This window comes from Corticium candelabrum, chromosome 22, assembly GCF_963422355.1.
Source record: "Corticium candelabrum chromosome 22, ooCorCand1.1, whole genome shotgun sequence".
In the NCBI taxonomy this organism is placed as follows: domain Eukaryota; kingdom Metazoa; phylum Porifera; class Homoscleromorpha; order Homosclerophorida; family Plakinidae; genus Corticium; species Corticium candelabrum.
The window spans coordinates 3,796,747-3,821,746 of NC_085106.1; the positions used below are offsets into that span (position 1 = coordinate 3,796,747).

Below are 25,000 nucleotides of genomic sequence, written 5' to 3' on the forward strand. Positions count from 1 at the left end.
GATTTCTTGATACCAGTATAATAGAGTGGTATTTTCAACGTCTCGCTGATAGCAACTGCTGTAGGATTGAACACCATGGCCAATCCTCGGTGATCCAATTTAGGGTTGACGTGAATAATGGCATCAATCCCCTGCATGTCTGGCCGTCGAATATGAACGATGTCGCTCACAAGTATATCACGGTAAGTCTTGAAAAATGTCACCCACTTCTTAACTACAGACATCGTCTCATTACTGTCATACAAGCGATAGCCACGATAACAAGGAGCGACACCATATCCAAAGTATTGCGCCAACCCCCACTCATACTCCACAATGTTCTGACTCAATGGTTCAAACGTTGCCGCCGAGCCACCGCCATGGTACTGAACTAAAGGCAAGAACATCCATCCCTGAGTTGGAATAAAGTGATACGTATTATCATACATAGTTTGCCGACTAACACTGAGATCCTGCCAGCGAGGTAAACTATATTGATTCTCATTGTAGCCCATGCCTGTCTTGCTGCCACCTTGATAAAAGAAGTTATCAGGCTGGTGTATGTACACATTAGCTTCACGCAGTTTCCTGTAAAACTCTCCTTGAGCTTTTGTTTGTTCATAAACAGAATCCAATAGTCCAGTATGATGATCATGAGTCGTAGATGAACATTCTGATCCACCATATGGGCCATCAGTCTCAATACCACTAAGACCTGTGTAATTGACAAAATTGAAAACAAGTTGACTGAGCTTGTCCAGCCAGCCTGAAGAGAAGCAGGCATTCTGCCCTGGTTTCTTGGTATTTGGATCAATAATATCCCACTGGTCGCCGACATTACCACCATAGCCTCCGTGTCCTCTCTCCAAACAGATCAAGTCATATCCACCCACTTCAATTCCCTTCGACTTTGCATAGGCAATATCACTTCGAATCTGAGACAAATACGTTTGATCTGCCGATTCCAGATTAAAACCACTCCCAAAGCTGTAGAAAAACATTTCAAACCCAACTTCAACCATTTGGTCAATTGCTTCTCGAAAACCTGTAGGATCAGACTTAGTCCCATGCAGGAAAATAGGGTTTTCTTGTGTTTGAGGAGCCAACAGTCGTGTCATCCGATGTCGACTTAGTCCCACTCTCTCGGGATCCACAGAATCGGTGACCAACTCTAGCACACGAAACGATGTAAACTCTTTGTATCCCATCTTTCCATTACCCAGCTGCACTTGAGGACCAATTGTGTAACTGCAATACACTACAGGTTCTCCTGATCCAGGACTGGCACCAATGTGGCTATCATCGACCCAGTTAATGGATGTTCCATGAGCTTGATCCGTCTCAACATAGAGCCATGAACCAGTAACACCAGGACCACGACTCCATGGATGAGCTTGCCATCCATAATCTCTTGGGCTGTATGGTGGGTTGGTCGCCAAGTACTCTGGCCACACTTTACTAACTACAACATCAGATGCAGACCCCGTGTAATTGATAGAAATCCATTTAGACAACAAAGGAATCCCAACATACATTTCATAATGAACATTGATCTGCACGGCCTGATGAGGCGATGGAGCAGTACTGGGAGCTTGAAAACTGACTACCAGTTGAAGGCCTTTCGGAGGCCATGAGACATCAGAAGGAGAATGACGAGTACCTGGCATCCAAGGAAACGGTGCCTGAAATAAAGCCGTCATAAATCATACAGTAAAATGATTGACTCATACAACCAAAACACATGTTTGAATTGTGGTGTGGAACGCATTCTTCATGCATGGTTTCATGGCGATTGACCCGGCAAAATAGCACACGATTGATGTTACAGACAGACAATTAAGTGTTTGTTGTTGATTTAGAGGAACTTCATTTAAAGACTAGTTTTTAAGCTCTTGATAAAAATTTCTTTGGATTTGAAATATATGTATTTGACAGACAGACAGACAGACAGACAGACAGGCCTTTTATACAAAAAACTTTGTGCAAAAAATCAGAAAACATGCTATTTTATTACATAACATTTAAGTAGCCTCGCCCCAGACTCATGTGAGCTTGGCAGTGAACCGGACACTGCCAACATTTAATATCCTGGGTCAGTAACACATAACGAGGGAAGAACATTTGCATACACCTTGTTAATTAAACATACATTATCAATTAAGAACAAAACACATTGTTTTCAGTAGCTTTGACAAACTGTATCATGGTTGTCCTACTTGTGGTCCAAGATAGAGAATACATCACAACATACAAATCAAGTTAGCTAATTGCAGTGCTTTTTGTCAATCACATATTCTTACTCATGGCAGTACCTCGTACGCCTACCTAATAAAATAAACTACATCTCCCCCCCCCCCCCCCCCTTTAGCAGGCACTAGGCCAGACTGGTTGTCATTTTCCTATGCCTCTGTAACATATGTAACTTATCAGATTTCAATGTCAGGTTCAAACTTATATAAAGATCAACCACTAATTAATTAATTAACTACCCCACACTCTTGCAAGTACAGGATTACAACACTCCTTGTCATCCAGACATAGAAGCAAGCTTGCATCTTGCCATCAATTTTGTACTATAATACAAAAGTACCATGCCTATCCTTGTATCACCCCACCCCATGACACGTCAGTATAGTCTGTAAAGTATGGGATGTCACTGGGGTCTTGCTGGAGGATGTGACACAGTTAGGTGCTAATTGGCAGAGGCGTTTGACTTCATTATTGTGTTCTCTCTGATAGCTGTCCATGACTCCCATATCCAATTCAGCATGCTTTGTTGCGATGGATGCACAGTTACTGCTGTCCTTGACAGTATTGAGCCATGTTAACGATGCCATTATATAATGAGACACTTTTCTACTGCAAAAGAGCAAAATTTTCTTTGCATGATGAGAACTCAATATTCAAATGCTGAATGATGTTGCAACCTTAGGTGCTAATTTTCTATCTTGCTGCAAATTAACACCAATTAACTGGAGCTTATGCAGAAAACGTTAGACCCTAGACCAAAATTGGGGATGGGGACTAGATGGGGTGATACAAGAGTAGGTACGGTATTTCAAATACATAAAAGAACTAAAATGTACTAGTCCAACCAGACATTTATTAATTTGAAAAATATTTGTTTCAACCAATATGACATGCAAATACGTAATTATCCACACATCATGTTTAATATGCAGACATAAAAACGCGTTAGAGTGTCTATCTCAACAAAAGTCTTACTTGAGGAGTTGTAGTTGCGTATGACTTGTAGTGCCATGCAGAAGCATTGACATTGACTGAAATAGGAAATCGATCAAGATAAGCATAGGTCTCGTTCGCACCCATCTGCAGGCCTCCAACGAAATACTGCAAGTCATCCAGACCAACTACAGCCTCTTGAGTTAGCGCGCGCAAAATGCGACCTCCTTCGTTCAAACTGACAAAATCAACAGTCCCGAAGTCTGGTTGCAACAGAAACGTTCGATTAATCAAGCCGTTCGTCAACGATATAGTAGTAACGTTCGTGAGTGTTCCTCCGGGTCCAATAACAGACATTCGGTTCTCGATGAGTCGAACGGTGTCATCAACGCTATCAACCAACCAGTCGCGTTGTATCTGACTCTGGCAGTGAACAACAGTCAACATTAACAACAGAAAAGGTTTCAAAACCATACTAAGGCTTGTAACTCGACTACCAAAGAAACTACACCAGAAATCCGGGAACCCAACGCCCTCGGAGTCCAACAATTTGGAAAAACGCTAGACACTATTTTTACTCTCGTCACTAGCTGCATGAGCATGCCTCAAAAATGAACTCAGACAAACGTAAGTCCAGGGTACAAGTCTTTCTATAACCCTAGAGCGCATGAGCGCATCGGGTTGTTACCACGTCCTTTGCCCATGCTCTAGACACGTACGGTTCGTTTGTCACTGAAGCAATTATGTATTAGTTATTACATGGGTAGCTGGTGTCTAGGGGTAACTGCAACGCAAAAATCAAAGATTCTTTTATGTTGGAAATTGATAGTTCTAGTTGCATAGATTACAGGAAAAATAGTTTTAGATTTTTAAAGCGACACTGTCAAGATTTTATCCTCGGATACCTAGCGTCTAAACGCCCCCGCAAACTTGAATTTAGGTAGAAATTTTTCAAGTTCTCCAAAACGAGGAATCGTTGGCAAGTGCGATTTTACCTGTAGTTATATTGCGTTATCTGCCACGTTTTGGCAATAGATCGACTTTTGTCGTGCTTTGAGTGCCTGACAGCCGATATCGTCGTACTTGACTAGGTCATTGCGCATGGATTTGATACGTCGTATAAGTTTTGTAAATATAGAGCAAGTATAGCGTTTGTTTTCGACTTCGAACGGTTACTTTCTACGGCGAAAACGGGCCCTTTGCAAGCCGCACGTGATGGACAAGATTCCCGGAAGTTGTCACCGATATGACTTCGGTATCTCAGAAGAGAAGCCATGGAGGTGCACGTCAAGGGACAGGACGTCGCCGCAAGTGCACAACAAGTGTTATCAAGACTATTAAACTGTCGCAAGACATCTATACTAGATGAGAAAAGTCCCATTGTCTGCATACCGGAATAACCACTGCTCCTTCGTCAGCAGACGTGTCTGATGCACTAATACGCGTTCTATCGTCACGAAACGCCATTACGCTGTTCTAGGAGTCCCGATGTAGGTTTGCGCGCGCAGTGTGACACGCCTAGAGCGCACAAGCATGCGCACTTGTGCGCTCAAATCTTGACAGTGTCGCTTTAAGTTAAGTCTTCGCTGAGATATAACACGTCAAAGTTGCTTCCGGTTCTTCAACTTCCGGGCGTGGTGTAGTGTGACGTCACTGAGGGCAACTACACGCTAGCGTGTATTGTAAACAAAGGAATTTGTGGCGAAAGAATGGTTTGGTGTTGTGTGTCTGCAGGATGCACCACTTCGCGCAAGTCATACGCAATCGTGTTTCGATTTCCGAAGATCCCCAAGCTAAGAAAGAGTAGGAATCGCAAAATATTGAGGACAATTGCAGAGACGTTTGTATCGTCTGGACTGCTACTGAGTACAAAGCGTCTTACTGAGTGGACAGGAGTCTGCAGTAGCCACTTTTAGCCTGATTGCTTCGAGATACGTACAGCCAGGTCTATTCAAGAGCTTGGTCTGGGTTGTAGAAGAGCGAAATCGAGGCCACCATTTTCCATCTACCTGCCTCCACACTTCAAGGTCGCAGCATTCTGGAACCTTTGCAAAAGAAAAGGAGAGCCGTAATTGAGAAGCGGAAAGATAAGGAAGACTCTCGTGCAGGACTAAAAGTACTGCAAATGGCTAGGAGAGGTCAGATTCTTGATGACTCTAGATAACTCGCCACTTGATCATCATGTGTAGTAAATGCAGTCGTATGCGTTACAGTATACTGTACAGTGAAGTCAAACCTTGTGTCAACGTGAATTCAACGTATGTACTTCAACTTATTTTATTCTCTTTCTCACGTACAGCAATAGAGTTTTGCATGAACTCACCAGTACACTGTGCCACTATTGTTGCTAGTATTCGACATTATTATCGTGTCATTATTTGAGACAACCTCAAATACGTTTTGACAGCACACGCACTCCACACGAGTACGTATCCATCATCTCACAACGACCGCAGCTGCAACCTGTGAATGTTGTTTACTTACCCGGATGTGCATCGATTACGTAGCTAACTTCTCCTTGCGATGATGACAGGCTATCGGGTAGCCTGTCCTCTTCCTCGTCTGCTTCCAAGGCAGCAGGCGATCTCAAAGCTTCAAAGGCATTGTCGCTGAACTCAAACCTGTGTGGTCGAGTCACTACGTATACTCATTAATGGCTACCAGCAGATCTCCTTCATCCTGCGTTTCATGCGATGACGGAACGTTATTATCACGTAAAAACCTCCAGAGGACTCTTCAGAAGACTCGCTGTTGCTGCCAGTCGCCTCCACCCTAGCAGCGTTGCCGTGGATGGAAGGTGTAGTCATTTTACAGGCCGCTGACAATACAGACGCACACGCGTCTCCCCTCAGTGACGTCACACTACACCACGCCCGTTGTCGGAAGTTGAAGAACCGGAAGCAACTTTGACGTGCTATATCTCAGCGAAGACTTAACTTAAAAATCTAAAACTATTTTTCCTGTCATGTATGCAACTAGAACTATCAATTTCCAGCATAAAAGAATTTTTGATTTTTGCGTTGCAGTTACCCTCTAACCTAAAGTAAGTGTAGACATATCTTTACCCGAGTTCTCACGGGATTATGAACGAGATAATTGACCGAGCCGGAGGCGAGGTTCAATTATTGAGGTGCTAAGTAAGCCCTCAGGCCGAGGTGTCGATAGTGCCATAGACACCACATACCCATATGTAATATGTAATTTATTGTATGGGCGTGGATTTGCATCAACTTTCAATGCTGCTGAATGGAACAGGTCATGTGAAGCAGCAACACCTTCACTCCCCTTCCACTTTTCAAATTGCAGTGTTACATTCTACATGGGGAACTAGCAATAAGTAGCTTGTTGTGCTTGTAATCTTGCTGACGTAATTAGTAGATGTAATAGGTGTTATGTGACTGCCCTGAGTGCGTTGTGTTATGTTTGATAGCTAGACTAAATGGCGAGCCTGATGTTTACTCTAAAATATACTCAGGGTATTCTGTTGCTATGACAGTGGGTGGATTATCGATATATTCTACCTCCACGTGACCTGTACAAGCGCTGTAACTGGCTCATATTGTGTACCCGACCACGCCCATACAATAAGGCAGTCAAAGTCGCTAGTCTCGCGTAGCCAGACCTTTCCGCCGCGTCATACTAAGTTGTTGTATCTACTGAAACGACTTGGAACGGTATATATACTTACTACAGCAAGAAACGAGTCGTTACGTATACGTTCTATAGCTAAATGATAGAGAGATATTACACTATAGCAGCCATGGCCAAGGTGATGAAGGCCAGGGGCCGATTTAGGAAGCGCTAGGCTTGACAGGGGCCACAAAGAATCAATTACGCATGATTATCAGATAGCATGATGAAGTAACTTGGTTTCAAGCAGTTAATGATATATCTAATAATTGAATTCTTCTTACTCTAGACGATGTCAACACAATAGCAAGTGAATTCGCAGTCATCTGATTGGTCTTTTAGTAATGGTGACAATGGTTTCGATCTCGATTCTGACCATTCACCATGATGATCATCATTGTGTTGACTGATGGTGTGACTGCCAGTCCTGGAACTGCTGCTAGCGTTGCTGACTTGCATTTCTGCCTGTTGCCGCGACGGCGGTGGGGGTAGAGATTGCGGTGGAGAATCAGCATATCGAACAGATCTTGGCAAATACTCTGCAGTCCTCGACGCACCGCCCCGACGGAACATCCTCCATGGGTCCTGATTCATGTCTGTAGATCTGATCGACCCAAGAACAAAACGAGAGTGACTATATCCGGGTCCCGGCTAGCCTCGAATTTCCATTTCTGCTTCGACCGTAGATAGCGTAAGTGCGCAACTTGCCAAGGTGCCATGATCGTATAAAGTTAAACCCTGGGGAAGCTGGCTGAGGGGCCGCGCAAAACTTGCTGGGGGCCGCATGCGGCCCCGGGGGCCGCATTTGGCCATGGCTGTATAGTAATGTCGACATTAAATTAGTTAAAGAAAAACTTGAGTTTTGAATAAATATGTAAACCTCTTTTGCTATTGAGGAAACCTCCAGTAGAAAAATCCTGCCTACGCTCCTGCTAACTATAAAAGTCATACTCATGTGAATCCTAAAGGTATCCAGAATCGCGGCATCCTAGATTATTGCAAAATCAATATTATCACAGAGCTAGTATATTTGTTAGGTTAGACGGGGCTCAAACTTTAGATGTGGGTGTGTCCGTTATAAAACTTTACTAATGTAGACCAATAGGTGCAACACTCAGCAGCAAATGTGTAACAAATCCGTTTATGGTTAGGAGAGATGTCTTTGTGAACAAATTAATTTAAATAGCAAAGTGCGAGAATTCATTCTATCAAAGTTGCAACGTACAGCTCTGCAATCTTTAGCTCCTGTCTATATCAAGTGACTCGGAGAACTGAAATCAAGAAAGAGGGCTGAAAACGGGGACACCTGCTCTCATTGTTCCCGCAATGGATTCAGCGACGTGGCTATGGAGGGCCTTACGTTTCTTTCTACTGAACTCATCTGCAAGTCTAGATTGAAACCGACGTAGCAGTGTTCACACCACTCTTGCGCGTCTACTTTGACATCTATAGTCTGTGAGGGAAATGGTGTGAGGACTGCCGGCCCTGTTTCACTCAACGGTTCATCAAAGCAGTGACATACAGCTTCAAGCCTTGTTGATCTCTCCAGACGGGAACGGAGTTCACGTCATGATCAGATGGCGTGTATTGCCAACGCAGTCTATCTGAAATGAACGTGTGACGGTACTTTCGACTTAGCAAGCAGCTCTTTTTACGATATTGGCTTGGCTCTCCTCACGGTGAACTGGTAAACACCTATAGGCGTGGGAAAACAGAACTGCAGTACCTACCATGTTCGGGAAGTGTAGAGTTGACTTGTAGTTGCATGTGTTGTGTACTACGTACGACTTGTTTTGAATTCAATGCATGGACTCTGAGTGCTACATACGTATATACGCTAACCGCGTACAATACATGAGTTCATTTCTCAAACTACCGCGCTGCAGATTGGTAGTCGTCTAGATTCGGCGGTGTACTGTTGGCGAAACTGAATGCTGAAAAGGAGTCGTGACACTCCAGAATAGTATACGTGGCTGAGCTGTTTAAATCCGTACTAGAACCGAAGGATGACGTCAACTACGTACTTCGCGCAAAACAAGCCAGTGCGTGAAGCAATGCCCCGTCGTTACTCAACTTTCATACCTACAGGCTTAGCTAATCTAATTAGCCTTATCCAAACTGGATCCGGGGTCTCGCGTCACTGACGTTTTCGAAAGCGACCAGGCTCTTCTCGCGCTGGAGCAATTCCGGCAAATGCTCCTCCTCCTCGCGTGATTCACGTGCGTTTAGCTCAGCAACTGCGCGGAAGAGCCTGGCTTGCGAGGCTACATCGATACTTTCTAGACAAGTTTTTTGCAGTAGACAAAGGCGAACGATGCATGAATATTAAATTATTTTTAGTTGTAGTTCTAAGAGAGAGATTATATAAAAGTTACATGCAATCGAAAGTTTACCATACGACTTAGCTTTGCTGCATCTCTGCTAGACCAACTTTCATTTTTGGCACGTGAGATTCTCTAGAGTAGGTTGAGTAGCCAAGATACCAGCACAGTACCTTCATGTATGTATGTATGTGTATATATATATATATATATATATATATATATATATATATATATATATATATATAGTGCACATATAATACTATAGTGGTAAAATTAGTAATAGCAACTTGTGTGCGAGACAATATTGACTTTATTTATATTACGAAAGAAACTCTGCATTTCGTTTTTATTTTGATTTACCGCGTGTCAGACGGTGCAACAGCCAACTGAAGAACAATATCAATGGCAAGCAGTCGACGACGCAAGCGCATGACACTGTCACACTGCGCAACTATACTTCCGTTTCATTTCTTTATTCTAATCCCTAGGGTTTCTGCCCTCTCGTCAGGCAACTCTGCAGGAAGCTAGAGGTGGGATAACTAGAGAAACAAAGTGCCCTCATTCAGATGCCAGAAAGACTAAAACAAATGAATTCCTGCTTTTTGTTTAGCTAAAAAGGCGTACACAGGCATGCTTCCAGTTTCCAGTAAAGCACCCAAAAGGTAGGCATCATCAGGGCCGGATCCAGAGGGGTTTAGGGGTTACAACCCCTCCTTTCCAATAGGCGTGGTTCAATAATTTTATATAATTTCATTAGAAAAGAGAAAATTAGTAATGCTTTAAATAACTGGGTGAACCCCTCTTTCAAAAATTCCTGGATCCGGCGCTGGGCATCACCTTTCCTTTTATCGCGAGTGCTCAAAGATCTCTTTCAGATCTTAGGAAGATTGTTCGATCATTGATGCCATGCGATAGCAACAGACCTATAGGCTTGAATTAGGACGCGTATGCGAATAATTTGTAACCCAACCACGTTATTTTATTGATATTAATTTGTCTCGTTGATATTAATTTTTTGAAAGGCAAGTTGAAAACGTACAAGGACAAAACGTCATACTGGTTAACTTAATTAATTTTAATTAACATGTTATGCATGGTGGAAGCTAAGAACGGTTGCCAATTGTGTAGTACGGACGTCCGTAGCGTCGCCTGTGGTGTTTGACCCAAGTTTCTCCACTAACTTCAAACAAGCCTCTGACCTTTCCGTAGCGTGTGGTGTCTGACCCAAGTTTCTCCACTAACTTCAAACAAGCCTCTGACCTTTCTAGCAAAAGAACATGACATTTGACATCAGCGCGTAAATAAACGTCATTACGAAATGACTCGCTTGTGCCAGCTCTAACTCAATGACGTGAACCACACAAGGAAAAGTTCTCGGATGTTACAAAAAAGTACGGACATAGACCTAGAGGCCTGTCCAACTAGTAGACCAGAATGGATCGATCCAGTTGCAAGTGTGGGCAGGCCTTAGGTAATTAGAATTTTTAGTTAGCATGTCTGCAATCCGATTGCTTTCCAGCCTACATGTCATGCAGTCGTAGATACGCACTGAGTGACTCTGCAAAATGTTGAGAAATCATTTGAGCATTGCCTACATGCTATACGACGCTGCCTTTGGCCGGTTTGTTATCTAGCTCATACGTCAATTCCAAACACGTACGTCATCGTCGGTAAAAACTGGATGCACGCATGATGGAGACAGTCCACTAGTTTCCCAAACTGCAGCTAGCTCAACGTTGAGAAGGGCTAAGTGACTATTAGTGGGTGGTGGTTGTCCGTAGCCACCAGTATGCTTTTAGCTAAATTAGATGATAATGAATACAGAACAGCTGTAGTTGTGAGAGTTTCCTATGAGTCTAGCTAGAGATCAAGTCTCATCTAGCATAACCTGCTACATTGTTACACGTACAGTGGGTGGTAAATCATATTTCCACAGTATCACTAGAGATGCACTAGAAATGTTATTCTATGAGTTATTAAAACAACTGCACGCATTTCTTACTCTAGAGGCCCTAGAGAAGCGGAGAAACTTTCCATGTTTATCTTCAACACCTAATTAATTAACTAAAATAATTTTCTAATTCTATCTGATATTACAGTGGCCACGTCTCTAGAATGAATGACTGCTAGCACAGTGATTATAATCAGGTTACCATTGACGTGTCTATAAACACAAGCAGTGCCTGCACGAGTTGCCATTTAGATCGGCGAGGTCACTCGAGGAAGGATGATTTGTCATCTCTACCTCGTACTTGTCCTGCTGGTGTCCGGCCTCACAGGCTCTGCCTCACTAAGCAAAGAGGAGGCAATCAACAGAGTTAGGTCTTTCTTAGGAGACAAAGCTCTGGATCTCTATAATTCCAAGGAGGTGGAAATCACCGTCGAAGACCAACGAGTCGTCGGAAAAGTTGCAGCAGACTACGACCTACCTGTCCTGCAGCTCTACCAACTGGCTGTTCCGACATTCGCACGCGCAGTCGCCGGTACCCGGTTTCTCGATTCTGTCAGCAATCCGCTGAAGTTCGACGTGGATTCGTTCATTGTGGACATCGGTAAACGCGAATTCACGATTTCGACGCGAGAAGCCGACGAGGACATCGTCGTCATTCCCGAATTCTTGGAGTTGGGCAGCGCCAAAGCGAGTCTCACAGTTCAGATACTAAGCGACACCGTTCCTCTAGTGAACCGTCTCAATTTAACCGACATGAAGATTTCCGGCACGTGGGTCGTGGGCGAACTCGAGTTCACACTCTCTGTGGAGAAACGGGGAAACGATTACACTCTAGTCGGCGCAGCAGGTACGATTTGCGTGAAAACGTTTATTGAGACATTAGGTCAACGACTGCTACCGACGGGTGACATAGCAAAAAAATTGGAGGAAGCAGGTCTGGGGAAATTTTCACTAAAAGACACCAAAGTGAGAATTCATTATAAACGTGAGACTGGTTATGCTGTGGGGTTAAGTGGGAAGCCTACGATTTCAGGATGGGGTGGCTTTACTATGCATGTTGTGCATCACCAGTATGATGAGCCTGAGAAAGAGGGCGTGGTCACGTTGACTACCGTGTTTAGCTCTTTTAAGTTGGCGGACCTCGTCAGGCGTCTTAGTGGCGTCGATCTAAGCTCTGTGCCGGTGTTGGGAAGTGTTCGAGTACCTGAGATTGGACTCGTCGTCTCGACGGACGACGTGGATCCGAATCTAGTGCCTGATCTCATCGGGAACGATAGTCTGTTGACTCGTGTCCAACCGTTCACTAGAGGGGTGTCATTGATAGCTGAAATAGCCCTCAAGCCAGGTACATCTCCCGTTCTTTTCCGTATACGTATTACATCCGACGGTGTTACGTTTGAAACGGTCGGAGAAAGTAATGCGTTGACCTTGGGCGTTGTTGTTGATAGTCTTAACACCGGGTGTTAGTGTGGCATCACAGACTTTACCTCCTGGTGTGTCAAATATTGCTGGAATACCGATCACCGACTTCAAGTATGATCACAAGACAAGAGTGTTGTCCATTAGCATGGAATTGCAAAAGACTCTTGTGCTGATACCTAATCTGCTGAGAGTAGACCATCCAACATTGGCTATCAATTCAACCATTTCTCGGGCTGGAACGACTACAGTGGAAGGATCTGGTGCTTGGTCTGTCGGTTCTACATCTTTTCCTCTATACATTAAGCCAGTGACCTCAAATGGGAAGAGAGGATTTCTAGTAACAGGAAAAGGGAAGCAACTACAACTTGGAAATTTGCTGTCTACATTAAACTCTCAGTTTCTACCTAGCTCTCTGGCTGGTGCTCTTGATAGAGCTGGACTGAAAGATTTCAAGATACGCAATCCCCAAGTGCGAGTACCGATTGGAGCAGGTGCAGTAGGTCAGCAGTTGTTCTTGTCTGGTGAGCCTGTTATTGGTGGTTTCTCTGGCGTCACTATCAATGTGGTTGCTGTAAAGCAGTCTAGTAGAGTAAGTATGGCTGTCGGATTAGACTTTGCTAATACAAATTTTGCTGGACTGATTAAGAAAATCACAGGCAAGATCATCAGGGGACTGCCCATGTTTGACAAGTCACTCAAAACCGGTCTCATTGTTGCAAAAGACACTCTTTCTAATGTCAAATTTCAAGGACCAACTACCAGTCAACTGGACATTCAAAAGGGTGTGACAGTAGCTGCTCTATTTGAGTTTCCAGACGACTGTGGCTCAGACAAGATTTGTGATTTCTGCAAAAAGGCATTTGAAGCTGATACTGAGATACGATTGAAGACTGTAATCCAGAGCTCAAGTCAGTTTTTGATAGCAGCCGGTGTAGCAAATCTCAAGCTATCACGATCATTGGTGATGAACTCGGTTGAACTACAATTAGAAGTAGGTGAAGAGACATCATTTGGTTTGGCAGGATCACTGAGATTGAACAATCCACCCTTGACATTCAAAGGAGCCATTCGATTTGCACCAGCTGAATTACAACTGGAAATGTCTATGGTTGGAATTTGGATGATGCCATTCGGGATCAACTTTCTAGCTGTGGGAAATCTCCAACTGGAGGTTGGCGTACTTCTGGTCTATCCTCCCGTCCTCTCACTCCTCAAATTTGGTGGTGAAATTCGAGTTGGCAAGCTGGGCAGTGGCAGGGAACTGATTGCAAAGTCTTACATTGGGATTGATATTAATACTCCCAGGAAAAACTACTTCTATGGTAACATTACTGCAGCTTCAGTTTCAAGAATCTTGGAAGCATTTGGAATGAGAGCAGACCTACCTCCAGTACTATCAAGAAGCGGCTTTCCTAAAGGCTTAACATGCTCCTTCTCTATCAAGTCCGTTGAAGTGCCAGGGCTGACCATTCCAGCTGGATTCCAACTAAGTGGTTTCATGAATATAATTGGCTTTACAGTATCATCTGTAATCAAATTGAATCCACCCAAGAGCATGCTATTTGATTCTCGACTTAGTAATCTTAATCTTGGTGGGGGTGCACTAAAAGTTTGTGCGACTCGCACTAACTGCAAGTCTGGTCCAAGATTCTATGCAAGAGTTCAAACATCACCACCATCTGTAACAGTGCGAATTCAAGGCTATGCAACTCTGTTTGGTTTTCTGAGTCGTGAGATCACGATTCATATCACAAATAGCCAGTTCATATTTACTTTAACAGATCGTTTATTCTTGTTTGAGGGTACATTGAGAGTGTACGCCAGTTACGGATCACTACGTTCTGCAAGTTTCAGAGTCTACGGAGAAGTTTCTACAGCATCCATTACCAGCTTGCAGAACAAGGTCATTTCTATTATCAAATCTGGAGCTGATGCAGCAACAAGTAAGATTTCAGCTGCTCAGAAGAAACTGGACAGAGCTCAGCGGCCATTTTATGATGCAATAAAAGATCTGGGAAACAAGAAGCGGGCTGTTGACAGAGCGCAGGGTGGTTATGATAGAGCAATTCGTAACCTCAGAGAAAAACAGAACAATGTAAACAATCTTTGTCAAAAAAGATCTTGTGGACAAAGTAAGTGCTGTTGCATAGCATGTTATTAATTGTCTGGTATATTTGGTGTTTGTATTGTGCACTCAACTGTATTCGTTGTTTCTGAAATGCTTTATCTGCACAACTGTTTAAATGTCATAAGCTGTGTGTCTTAGATAGGTGTGTGAAAACCATAAATTGCATTTAAACGTTTTTGTAGTTTGCATTGGATGTCCTACTTTCCATTGCTGTAAGAAAGTAAGTTTACAATAGTTTACTAGTTTATTGTGCTGATTGTTTGGTTTTTAGGCATGGGGTAAGTGTGTTTTCAGATGCCCTGGCTGGAATGGGTGCTGCAAACGAGTAACAGATCTTATTTGTGCTGCTAAAAACTTGGCTTGTGAAGCGTTAAGAAAAACAGCTTATGTAGCTCTTAAGGCAGCAGAGAAATTTGTTGATGCCAACAGATGGCCACTGACTGTAGCAAAAACGGCCTTGAGTGCAGCTCAAGGTGTTGTGAACGTGGCCCGCACACCTCTGGATGCTGCAAAGAAATTCTTAGAAGGTGTCAAAGTTGCTGTGAGGCTTGGAGCCAATGCTGCAAGTGCCATAGCTCGATATTCATTGGGAGGACTTATTCGAATTAGGAGAATCACATTTGATGTGCAGATTGGTGCTGTTGCATCAGGTCATTTTAGTGGATCCATTGAAGTTTCATTTCTGAGAGGAGCATTCAAAAAACTTCGTTTCGATTTGAGACTGAAGAGTATTGTTGAGATGGCAAAAGATCTCGCTGACAACATTTTCCCTGGCATTACAGGTCGTGGTCGAAGGAGTGTTGAAGAGCAGCTGAATCGTGCGCTTCCTGACTTTAGCAGAAAACATTATTTCCCTCAAGAGAGTATCTACAGACCTGGAACTGCTAAGAGAGATGTATCCAATGTGAAAATAAAGACTGTGACTGAACTGCTTAGTGAATTTGCTAAACGATCTGCTGAAGAGTTTGAAGGTGATGAAGAACCAGTTGAAGACAATGAACCAAATCCACTTGATGAGCTGGATGAAGCTGTACCTTTAGCTGATGATGCAAGGGAAGCAGAGGAAGAAGCTGAAGAACTCGAACATGTTGGTGATTCAGAGACCTACCTGCCACCTGACAATGAAAAGCTAGAAGTAGATGATGAGATGGTTGGGTTGCAGGAGATCGCAAAACATCCTGGTGAGTTCCATATGCATGTTTTTCATTAGCTATCACAGTCTGTTTATTGTTCTCTTGTGGTGCCATTCATCTACCCTTGCATGCGTGCTCTGTCTCTGCTCATCCTGTTTGTTTGGCTGCTGGACCACCTGAATTCTGCTGGTTAATTCTACTGCGCACTTGTCTAATCATAGAATCAACAGAAGACAAATGCGAGCACTTTACCAAACTAGTAGAAGTTTTAACAAATGTGTCTGGTATTCTGAAAGAAGCAGGCGAAGGCTGGCGCATCTCAACAAAGGAATACAAAAAAGCTGAGACAGTAGCCTGTCTCGATTGTTTTCAATCCTCGATGTACAAGTCTCGAGTTGCTGAAGAAGAAGCAAACATTAGGAAAACAGTCAAAGCTTTGGTCAAAATCAGCCAGCCGGGAACAATAGACAGAGACACTCTTGTGGCCATGAAACACAATCTCACTCAAGAAGCACAAGAAATCAATGCAGCTGACAAGCTACTTGAAGGTTCAGATATCTCTTTACTTAATATACCTAGTCCAATTATGCACTGTGGCATGATTTAGGTCTCAAAAAATTGTTTGCTAAAACAAGAAGTCATCTTGTTGAACAGAACAAGAAGGGAGTGACTGCACTGTTGAGCAACATGAATCGGGCTATTCAGCGCAAGACAAATATGCAACTACAAACGTACCTCAACAAGTTGCTGGAATCATTGGGTCAAGCCTACCAAGAAGAGCAGTTTGAGAATTACGATGCTCGGCAAGTACTCGAAGATATTGAAGAGCTACGCTCGGTAAGAATGGCTGCTGACTGGGTTGAGTGATATTGTCATCAGTAGATGTGTGTTTTCAGGAAATTGATAAGTTGTTCAGCCCCGATTCCAGTCTGACCTTGTATCAGCTGGATGCTGTAGCAGATGAAATGTTTGCAACCCTGGACAAGATGAAGGAGGACGAAGTGTTTTGTCCAAGAGAATAGAGACTGTGCTAAGAAAGTACAGGTAGTATAAGCTGGTTGTTCTGCTTGCTGTTTGCTAGATCTGTCAGTAGATGAGACTGTTTTTGTTGCTGTTGCGTTGCTAATTTGCTTGATGGACTGGTGTGTTGCTTGAACGTTCAGTCAGATGACTTACTGAAGTGTTGTTGTGGGATGCTTGCTGCTGTTCTCAGACTATATAGTAGATAGAGATAAGCTGGCTTATCATTTGAGTAGTCACTAAGTGTGCTGGTGAAGCGTTTCAAATGGTTGTCATTGAACACTATCATGAATTGAATACTATACTAGACTAGTCAAAGCTTGTCAGATCTGCTTGCAAGTTGAAATGAGTCTAATGACGCAAATCAGCCCTATGCATATGTCATTCTTTACATTTGTATGAACACTAGCTGAGCTGTTTAAATATAGATGCAGAGAGGCGTTTAAGTTATCGTTCCATTTAGGATCAAAAGTCGAGGTGCAACAGTGAGTCTAATGTATGTCTTTAGGTCTCTAAAATACTCGTCTGTAGAGTGGTGTTCAATTTATTAATTGGGCTAAGGTTGTGCCTTTGTAATTGCCTGGCCTGTGAAGGTAACCTATCAGGGAAGTCCTGAAATATTTTTGATGCCTTGGCCCTATAACTGTGCATGCAGATATCGATGTCAAGCAGTATCTGGTTATGCTGTACCCACAGGCTATATCTATTCAGTAGGTCTAATGTAGAATAGACAGTATACCGGCAAGAGTTTCCGCCCACTCCTCTTTCCTACTCTATAACGGGCGTAGGAAGCAAATTAGAAGTGGTCCGGTCTAACGCGCGCTAGTAGGCGGAAATAGCGCGCGCTAGCTGCAACTTCAAAATCAGCTTGACACTTTTGAACGTTTCTTCATCATATTTACTATTTTGTTATTTATTAATCTTTGATTTCCATTTTAAAGCATCTTTCCGCTTACAATAGTTCTGTAATTATACAATATAAATACTAAACAGGTATACGTTTACGTAGATAGCGCACACAGATATGCTACCTTAGATCATCACTGTACTTGCCAAACATCCTAAGTCTGTGTTCAGATCCCTCTACAAATTCGTTATGAATTTGCTTCAGGTTGAGCAAATCAACTGACTCTTTATGCACATGTAAAAGCATTACGTAATTCAGCCTCTCCTGTAGCATGGTCGTCCTCAATATTTCTTTACAGAATGCAGTGCACTGAAAGATCTTTCAGACGTGGCATTCGTTGCAGGCATGACTGAAATTAGCTGCAAGAGTCGACAGACTTGTGAGATGAGCAATTTCTTCTCAGGGCTTAAGGACACAAAATATTGTCTGACGTCATAAACAGTAACTTTCCTGGTGTCCACGTCTTTGCAGAAGTTGGTAGCAAACGTTTCAAGCTGTACTTTCAATTGGCTTATGTCAAAATCGTCTTTGTAAAAGTCACACATTAATTCAAGTTGTCCTTCCAGTATTGCTTTCTTGGGATGTCAGGTTTCCCAGTCATGCTGGTAATCTTGTTGTAGTGAAATTGCTGTAAGAAGAAGTGATTCTAAAGACGAATACCTTACATAATCTCGGTCAAATCTTGTTTCAATGCAATTAATTATTACATCAACGGCCTCGTTGTATATTTGCAAGTATTAAGACTTGACATCACCGTGAAAAATGGTTCTGTGGCACCTTCCTCCAACCTCGGAGGGCGTTTTCTCTGGTGAGGTAATTCAGGTTCTGGAATATTGAGATTTTCAGCCTTCTTGTTTACTTCAAACCAGAACAAATCATAGGCTTGTTCACTGCACAGCGTTTTCAACGTCCTTACAGTCATCTGTGCCAGTTGTTGACCTCCTGCTGCAGATATTTGATTATGTTGCAGTGTCTTGCTGAGGTTGTCAGTGTGTCTCAACAATTTCTCCCCAACAACAGCTCCGTAGAAAAACTGAAATGTCTTCATCTGTGCCTGCACACCATGTATTCTGGCCTTCATTGTGGTATCATGAACAATTTCTAAGGATTCCTGCCACGTGCTAAGTAGAACCACGTAATTATCGATTATGCTGGCAAGGGAATCAGCTCCTACAGTCCATCTTGTAAGAGAAAGAATTCTTATCCCAGTCTTTGAGTAGCTTGAAAGATTCTCTTTCAACCTTTGGAATATTTCCTCCCGACGTGGAGAATACTTGATGAGTTTTGTTATCTCATGGGTAACTCCTAGTGAGTCCTTCAACAACTTCACCTGCTTTACCATGTCACTAGCAGCAAGGCTGAGAGAATGGCCATAACAATGGGTAAAGATTGCTCTAGGCTCTATTTTGCGTATTCGCTCAGCTACGCCACTTTTAATGCCACTCATTGCTCTTGCCCCATCATAGCATTGGCCTCGCAATTTCTTGAAAGTCAAGTTCATTCTTGTAAAAACATCACTGATTATTGCTGTAAGAGTCTCAGCATCAGTACATGGTACCTGATACATGCCTACAAACTCCTCATGAACTTCAAAGCATCCAGTAACCCTACGGATCACCAAAACCACCTGTTCTGTGTTAGATGCATCTCTAGTTTCATCTGCCATTACGATCATGAACGAAGATTTATGAAACTCTGCAGCAAGTTTCCTCAGCAGGTTCAATCCCATTACTTTGAGAATTTCGTTCTGAAAGGTGGGGCTCGTGTAGGTGTTATCCTTCCTCTCCAACCATGCAGCTAAATTATAATCAGTTTCAGCTTTCATCTCGAGTAACTGTGTCAGGTTGCCATCAGTGTCATCTCCGTGTCCTCTCAAAGCTAGGCCTTGACTACTTAAATACTTGACCGATCGTAAAATGTAATAGATAGCCTCTCTGTTTCTAGTCTTTGCTAAAGCGTGTTGTTGTGATAGGTGCTCACCAATATCCTTAGTTGCAGCCGGAAGTGTCAGCATGACTTCAACAGCAGCCCGATGAGCAGCAGACATTTCATGGTTCTTGAATGAAGTAGTGGCATTTTTCCAATTTGCAAATCCTTGTGTTACCTAGAAGCAACAACTATATCTAGAAATTCCGCTCTGTTTTCAATACGATATTCAATTTTCAACTATCAGTAATTAAGTTCAGATTTAAATAATATACTAATTAATCAGAAAGAATTACAGTCAGACAAACCGTGCACTAAATAAATAATATATATACAGTACCACAGACTTTCTAGAATGCTTACAAAAGATCCGTCAGCAACAGCAGGAACAAGACGACGCCTACAGTCTCCCAGCAAGCAGGTGTGACAGTACACCGCGTCTTCAGTCTCGTTATAGTGAAGAAACCGCCACCTAGCAAATCAGCTAGGTTGAAAACTACGGTTTGTCACTCCAAAGGATCTTTTTGGAAACTTGAACGTCGTTGGTTGATGGGGTTGCTCTGGTACAGCTACGTCTTTCACGGAAGAAGTGGGACCAGGCATGGTTACACGCATGCGCACAGTAGGAATGGCCTCGATGCCCCAATGTACAGTGCTGATTTATTGAAACAATACAGTATTGTCAAATTGTTGTAAATTTTTTGATTACATAGACTAAGGAGCAAACGATCGTGTCTACTAACAAAGAGGATAAACCATCTAAAAATATATTACTTATTTAATCGTCTATACCTAAACCGGAAGTAGTGCCAATCGTCGACTGTTGAAAGTCAATTTTTCAAACGACCTGCCGACCCGCTCCTACGCCTATGAATAAGTAAGCATAGTCTAGTAATAGTCTGCATGTTCCTCATGTTTCAAAACCATACTAGATCCCGAAAGCTATAGGTCGAAATTATTCCTAACTATTTCATAGCCGTATATTTCTCTAGCTAGCACGTAATCATTACAAAGAAAGAGCTGTGCATACCTACTCAAGTTTCAGCATGGGCAATAGCTATAGTGTACACGTAAGTGCGTTTATATTTCACCAAACTCACAAGCCAGTACGGCGAATGATAATATAATAAAGAAACATTTCTAGTCTGCTCCCTTCCCTTCCGCTTGACCGTCATTTAGAGATGTTGATGTTACACGAAACATGACACCACGCGAAAGCGACATCCCAGTTATTCAAGTTTCCGCGACATTCAAGATTATCATTATTCTAAAATCTTTTACTCTGACGCTGTTGGCTCAACTACACATGTCCAAGTCTATGCAGAAATCTCACTGTTAAAAAGAGTGGTCAACGTCTTGCAGTCACAACTCAGGAATAACGTTTTACAGCAAGCGTGGGAGGAGTCGCCTAATTAGGCGTCGCTATTCCATAATTAGAGCGGGGAATTCCCCATTATTATCGTTGTCAATCGTCATCTTCGTGTGTTTAGATACGGTTGCACCAACTATCTCAAAAGAGGACACTAGTAGATGAAAACCGTAGCAAATTTTTATCTCGCAGAGATTTAAGATTGGCTTACAGCCGCGTAGGAAGATGATTTTAATTAAATAGGGAGCGCCCCCGTGGTTCCTACGCCACAACGTCTTTACAAGGAATACATACAGACGTTACAAATACCGCAGTGATGCCACTGAATATACGCACAACAATCGAACGAATTCTTGAAGTAAACTCATAGCAAGAAATGTTCCACGATTCCATATATTAGGTACACTCACTCACTGTCGATTGATTGCAAAGTGATCTCTGCTAGCTTATATCTACGGCGACTGTAGAAGCAAAATTTCTGTCCAAGTGCATAAGATCACAGTTCGATTGCATTCCTTAGATACTGTAGAGAGCCGGACTCACATGACACTCGAAGCTCTAACTCTATCTGGTCTATAGCAGCATCCTAATGTATACGTATACATGCAGATACCTTGCTTTGCACACCTTCCGACCATCTTCTCTCAAGTCACTTCTGGTTGTCCAATAAGAAGTTGCCCTTTTCACATATACGCAGACTCTCTATGTCAGGCAGTGCGACGGCACGTGATGAAGACTGTTTCCGTGAAAAACTGTGAAAGTCGTCGCCATACGAGTACGAATCGCCTTTCTTTAATGCAACAGCTCCAAATATATCGGGCAGAGATCTTCTAACCTCAAGAGGTAGAAAGTTCACTCTTCGTAACACTGGTGACGATTCTGAACACACAATTATAAAAACTTTGATCATAGGTCACATGCAAGAATAAAATTACTTGTTTGACAGGAGTTGTATACTTAGAAATCACAATGCGTGCTCATTGATTTTATTATTTATTAATATCAACTTTTAATACACAAAAATGTAGTTAATATTACCCGAGGCTTGTAACGTTAGGGTATAGTAGCACCAGCCGGTCACGTGAGGTATGACTGGACGACTTGCTTCACCTACTGCGTAACACTTGACCAAATATGATAGTCATGTTGTAAACAATATCATGTAAACAATTATTTATAAGCAATGAAACTGACAATGTTATTGTTGATGTTGTTGTTGTTGATGTTGTTGTTGTTGTCGCACACAAAATCTGGTGCAAGTACATACTCAGTATACACACAAACAGACAAACACATAACAACTTATACTACTAAATATACATATTAGTGTTAATCTAAAGACACTAACAGTATACATTCTTCTGTCTTCTTCTACAAGAAATTCCAAAAAAAAAACAAGAAAAGCCAAGCCTGCTGCAGAGCGTCCTGCTTCTGACATAGAGCAGACAACATAACTCCACGCATCCTGAGCAATAAGTCTACTGCCTTGACTAAACTCGTGTCATATTCGCAATAGAGTGGTCCCCAACCAGCATTCCTTATAGTCGAATATATACGCCCGGGCACACCTGATCTCTCCTTGCTGGATAATGTGATAATGTCAACTTAAAAAATCTGTCTTCTTTGTGCACAACTCCCCTTTCAAACAACTCTTGATTCCTCTTTAGTTTCTCATATAAAGAACTTGGTTAGCTAATTAGTCTAAGAGATAGAGCTCGTCCTAAACACAATCTCTGTTTCACTTGCGGGTTCATGGTTGCGGGCGATATCTAACCCTGTTTTTGGCCTGACTATATATGTCCCCACAAGAGTTCGTTCTCTGGCTCCATCTCTGGCTCGGCCTGCATGGCTCTATTTCCTTCACCACCCTTGCTACAAGATGCTACTGTGGTCCTGTTTGGACATTTATGCAGATCATATCCTGGATTGCCACAGTAATATGGAAAAAACAAACGATATAATGCTTTATGTGACATTGTGTATCACACTCTTCTAGAAAACAACTCAGGGACAAGAAGAGAACAGAGTTGTAGTCCTGAGAGTTCCTCTCGCCCTGGAAGTGTATTCCACTCATGCAGATTTCCTCCAGGGTCATGTAGCCTATTTCGACATCACCGTTCGAAATTAATTTTTGTAATGCTACCTCGTTAGCTCAGTCGTCCAACCAGGAGCAGCCGCTGCAGCTGCAGACAACGCTGAAAAAGATGAACGCCATCAATCTACAGGTTGCCTCTTCTATCCACTGATGTTGGGAACCTTCCAGTCTTCAAGTTTATTAAAGGGATTGCAAGGAAGACTACTCTTGTATACGAACGGTCTTACCATTAGTAAGCACTAGCAAACTTACATGAACAGTTATCTGTATGCCTTTGGAAGTATAATGCAAAGATGATTCTAAATATTTAGTTACTAGCATAAAGGTACAGATCTATGAGATCATTTACTTTTTCAATTTACTTTTTCAGGTCCTGGGCTTTATCACAAATGTGTTTCAACTTTAACATTTAATCTATACAGTAGTAATTTTTAAAAACACCAAGACTTGGTGCGCGCGCTTCTGTCAAACAACTAATTTTATTCTTGGGCACTAAATTATGCAAATAAACAAACATGCACCGTCTGAAGCAACAAACGAGATAGCTTGACCAACCTGATTGACGCAAAACCCTTTTTCTCTCATTGGGACTGGATGGGGCTGAAGCAGGCAGACTTAGTGCGACATTTCTGACGCGAAACAGCCGACGAGTTCTTTCAACATATGAAGCATGGGGCACTATGTGGGCCACCTAAAATTTTAGAAACACACATACGGAATCGGTCAACTGCCAGCTTATATGTATACGTGTATATATGTGGTGTGTGTGAGAGAGAGAGAGGAGAGAGAGAGAGAGAGAGAGAGAGAGAGAGAGAGGGAGGGAGGGAGGGAGGAAGGGAGGTAGGTAGGTAGGTAGGGAGGGAGGGAGGAAGGGAGGGAGGGAGGGAGGGAGGGAGGGAGGGAGGGAGGGAGGGAGGGAGGGAGGGAGGGAGGGAGGGAGGGAGGGAGGGAGGGAGGGAGGGAGGGAGGAGACATGTGCTTCGGTGGCAGTCAGGGATGTGATGTGTGACAATGTTCCTTCATGAGACTTGTTGCCTCTTGGAGGCAAGCGTAACCGTTTTACGGTAGCTTTTGAACAGGACATAAAGCTGTGTGTTGTGTGTGTGTGTGTGTGTGTGTGTGTGTGTGTGTGTGTGTGTGTGTGTGTGTGTGTGTGTGTGTGTGTGTGTGTGTGTGTGTGTGTGTGTGTGTGTGTGTGTTACGATCATCTAACACGTTTACCGTTGAGTGAGAGTCTGCAATGCGTCTATTCCCTTCTCCGCGTTTTGAATTGATGGTATTACTGAGTGACTGTGCACAGGACGCTTGCAATTCGTTCGCTATGAGTTGGCTGCCGCGAAATCTTGGAACGTAGAGTGAGCGACCGCTGTCGTCGTAGGTAACACTCTCGTACAGATGTGTGTCTCGAAATCGTTCCTGTTGTTGGATGATGTCAGAAATAATCTTCAGAGTCTGAATAACAAATTACAAGCAGACTGGGATATATAATTAATTAATACACACATGCACGCACGCACGTCGACACACACACACACACACACACACACACACACACACACACACACACACACGCACACACACACACACACACAAACAAACAAACCACACACAAACAAACAAACACACGCGCACACACACAAATACACACACACACACACACACACACACACACACACACACACACACACACACACACGCACGCACGCACACACACACACACACAAAATTAGACGGGAAGAACTTGTCTCACAAAACTTAATTATCCTATCATTATTTGCCATGATTGTCTCATCTTACCTCTGAGTTACTTGCTACTACACCTAAGAAATCCTCAAAAATTGTTTTGCCAAATCAAAACAAAAATCTCTTACTAAGCAAACTCACTAAGATAAACAGCTTCATTAGGTGTGGATTGTCTTTGTTGTTATAGAAT

At 42.8% G+C, this 25,000-nt stretch overlaps 4 protein-coding genes across 4 annotated transcripts in view; all 4 read right to left on the reverse strand.

Moving 5' to 3' along the window:
* Positions 1–3,662, reverse strand: part of LOC134197255 (uncharacterized) — a 3,914-nt gene extending 252 nt beyond the window's left edge. Inside the window, exons 1-2 of the mRNA XM_062666541.1 lie at positions 3,205–3,662; positions 1–1,661 (exon numbers count right to left, since the gene is read on the reverse strand). The exon at positions 1–1,661 is cut by the window's left edge and continues 252 nt beyond it. Coding sequence (XP_062522525.1) covers positions 1–1,661; positions 3,205–3,636 — 2,093 coding nt within the window. The 5' untranslated portion in view covers positions 3,637–3,662. The remainder of the gene's footprint in view (positions 1,662–3,204) is intronic.
* A 14,015-nt stretch (positions 3,663–17,677) lies between these two features.
* LOC134197624 (uncharacterized) lies at positions 17,678–18,783 on the reverse strand. The gene has a single exon (XM_062666969.1). The coding sequence runs from the start codon at positions 18,756–18,758 to the stop codon at positions 18,381–18,383; it is 378 nt and encodes a 125-aa protein (XP_062522953.1). The 5' UTR covers positions 18,759–18,783; the 3' UTR covers positions 17,678–18,380.
* On the reverse strand, positions 18,766–19,502 carry LOC134197732 (zinc finger MYM-type protein 1-like). Its single transcript, XM_062667080.1, has 2 exons — positions 18,852–19,502; positions 18,766–18,798 (listed from the first exon to the last, which is right to left on the reverse strand). Exons 1-2 carry the CDS (start codon positions 19,500–19,502, stop codon positions 18,766–18,768), a joined length of 684 nt encoding a protein of 227 aa, XP_062523064.1.
* A 1,857-nt stretch (positions 19,503–21,359) lies between these two features.
* The window catches only part of LOC134197610 (uncharacterized), a 3,894-nt gene continuing 253 nt past the window's right edge, over positions 21,360–25,000 (reverse strand). Inside the window, exons 2-4 of the mRNA XM_062666959.1 lie at positions 24,289–24,519; positions 23,623–23,758; positions 21,360–21,851 (exon numbers count right to left, since the gene is read on the reverse strand). Of these exons, the coding sequence (XP_062522943.1) occupies positions 21,622–21,851; positions 23,623–23,758; positions 24,289–24,519 (597 nt within the window). The 3' untranslated portion in view covers positions 21,360–21,621. The remainder of the gene's footprint in view (positions 21,852–23,622; positions 23,759–24,288; positions 24,520–25,000) is intronic.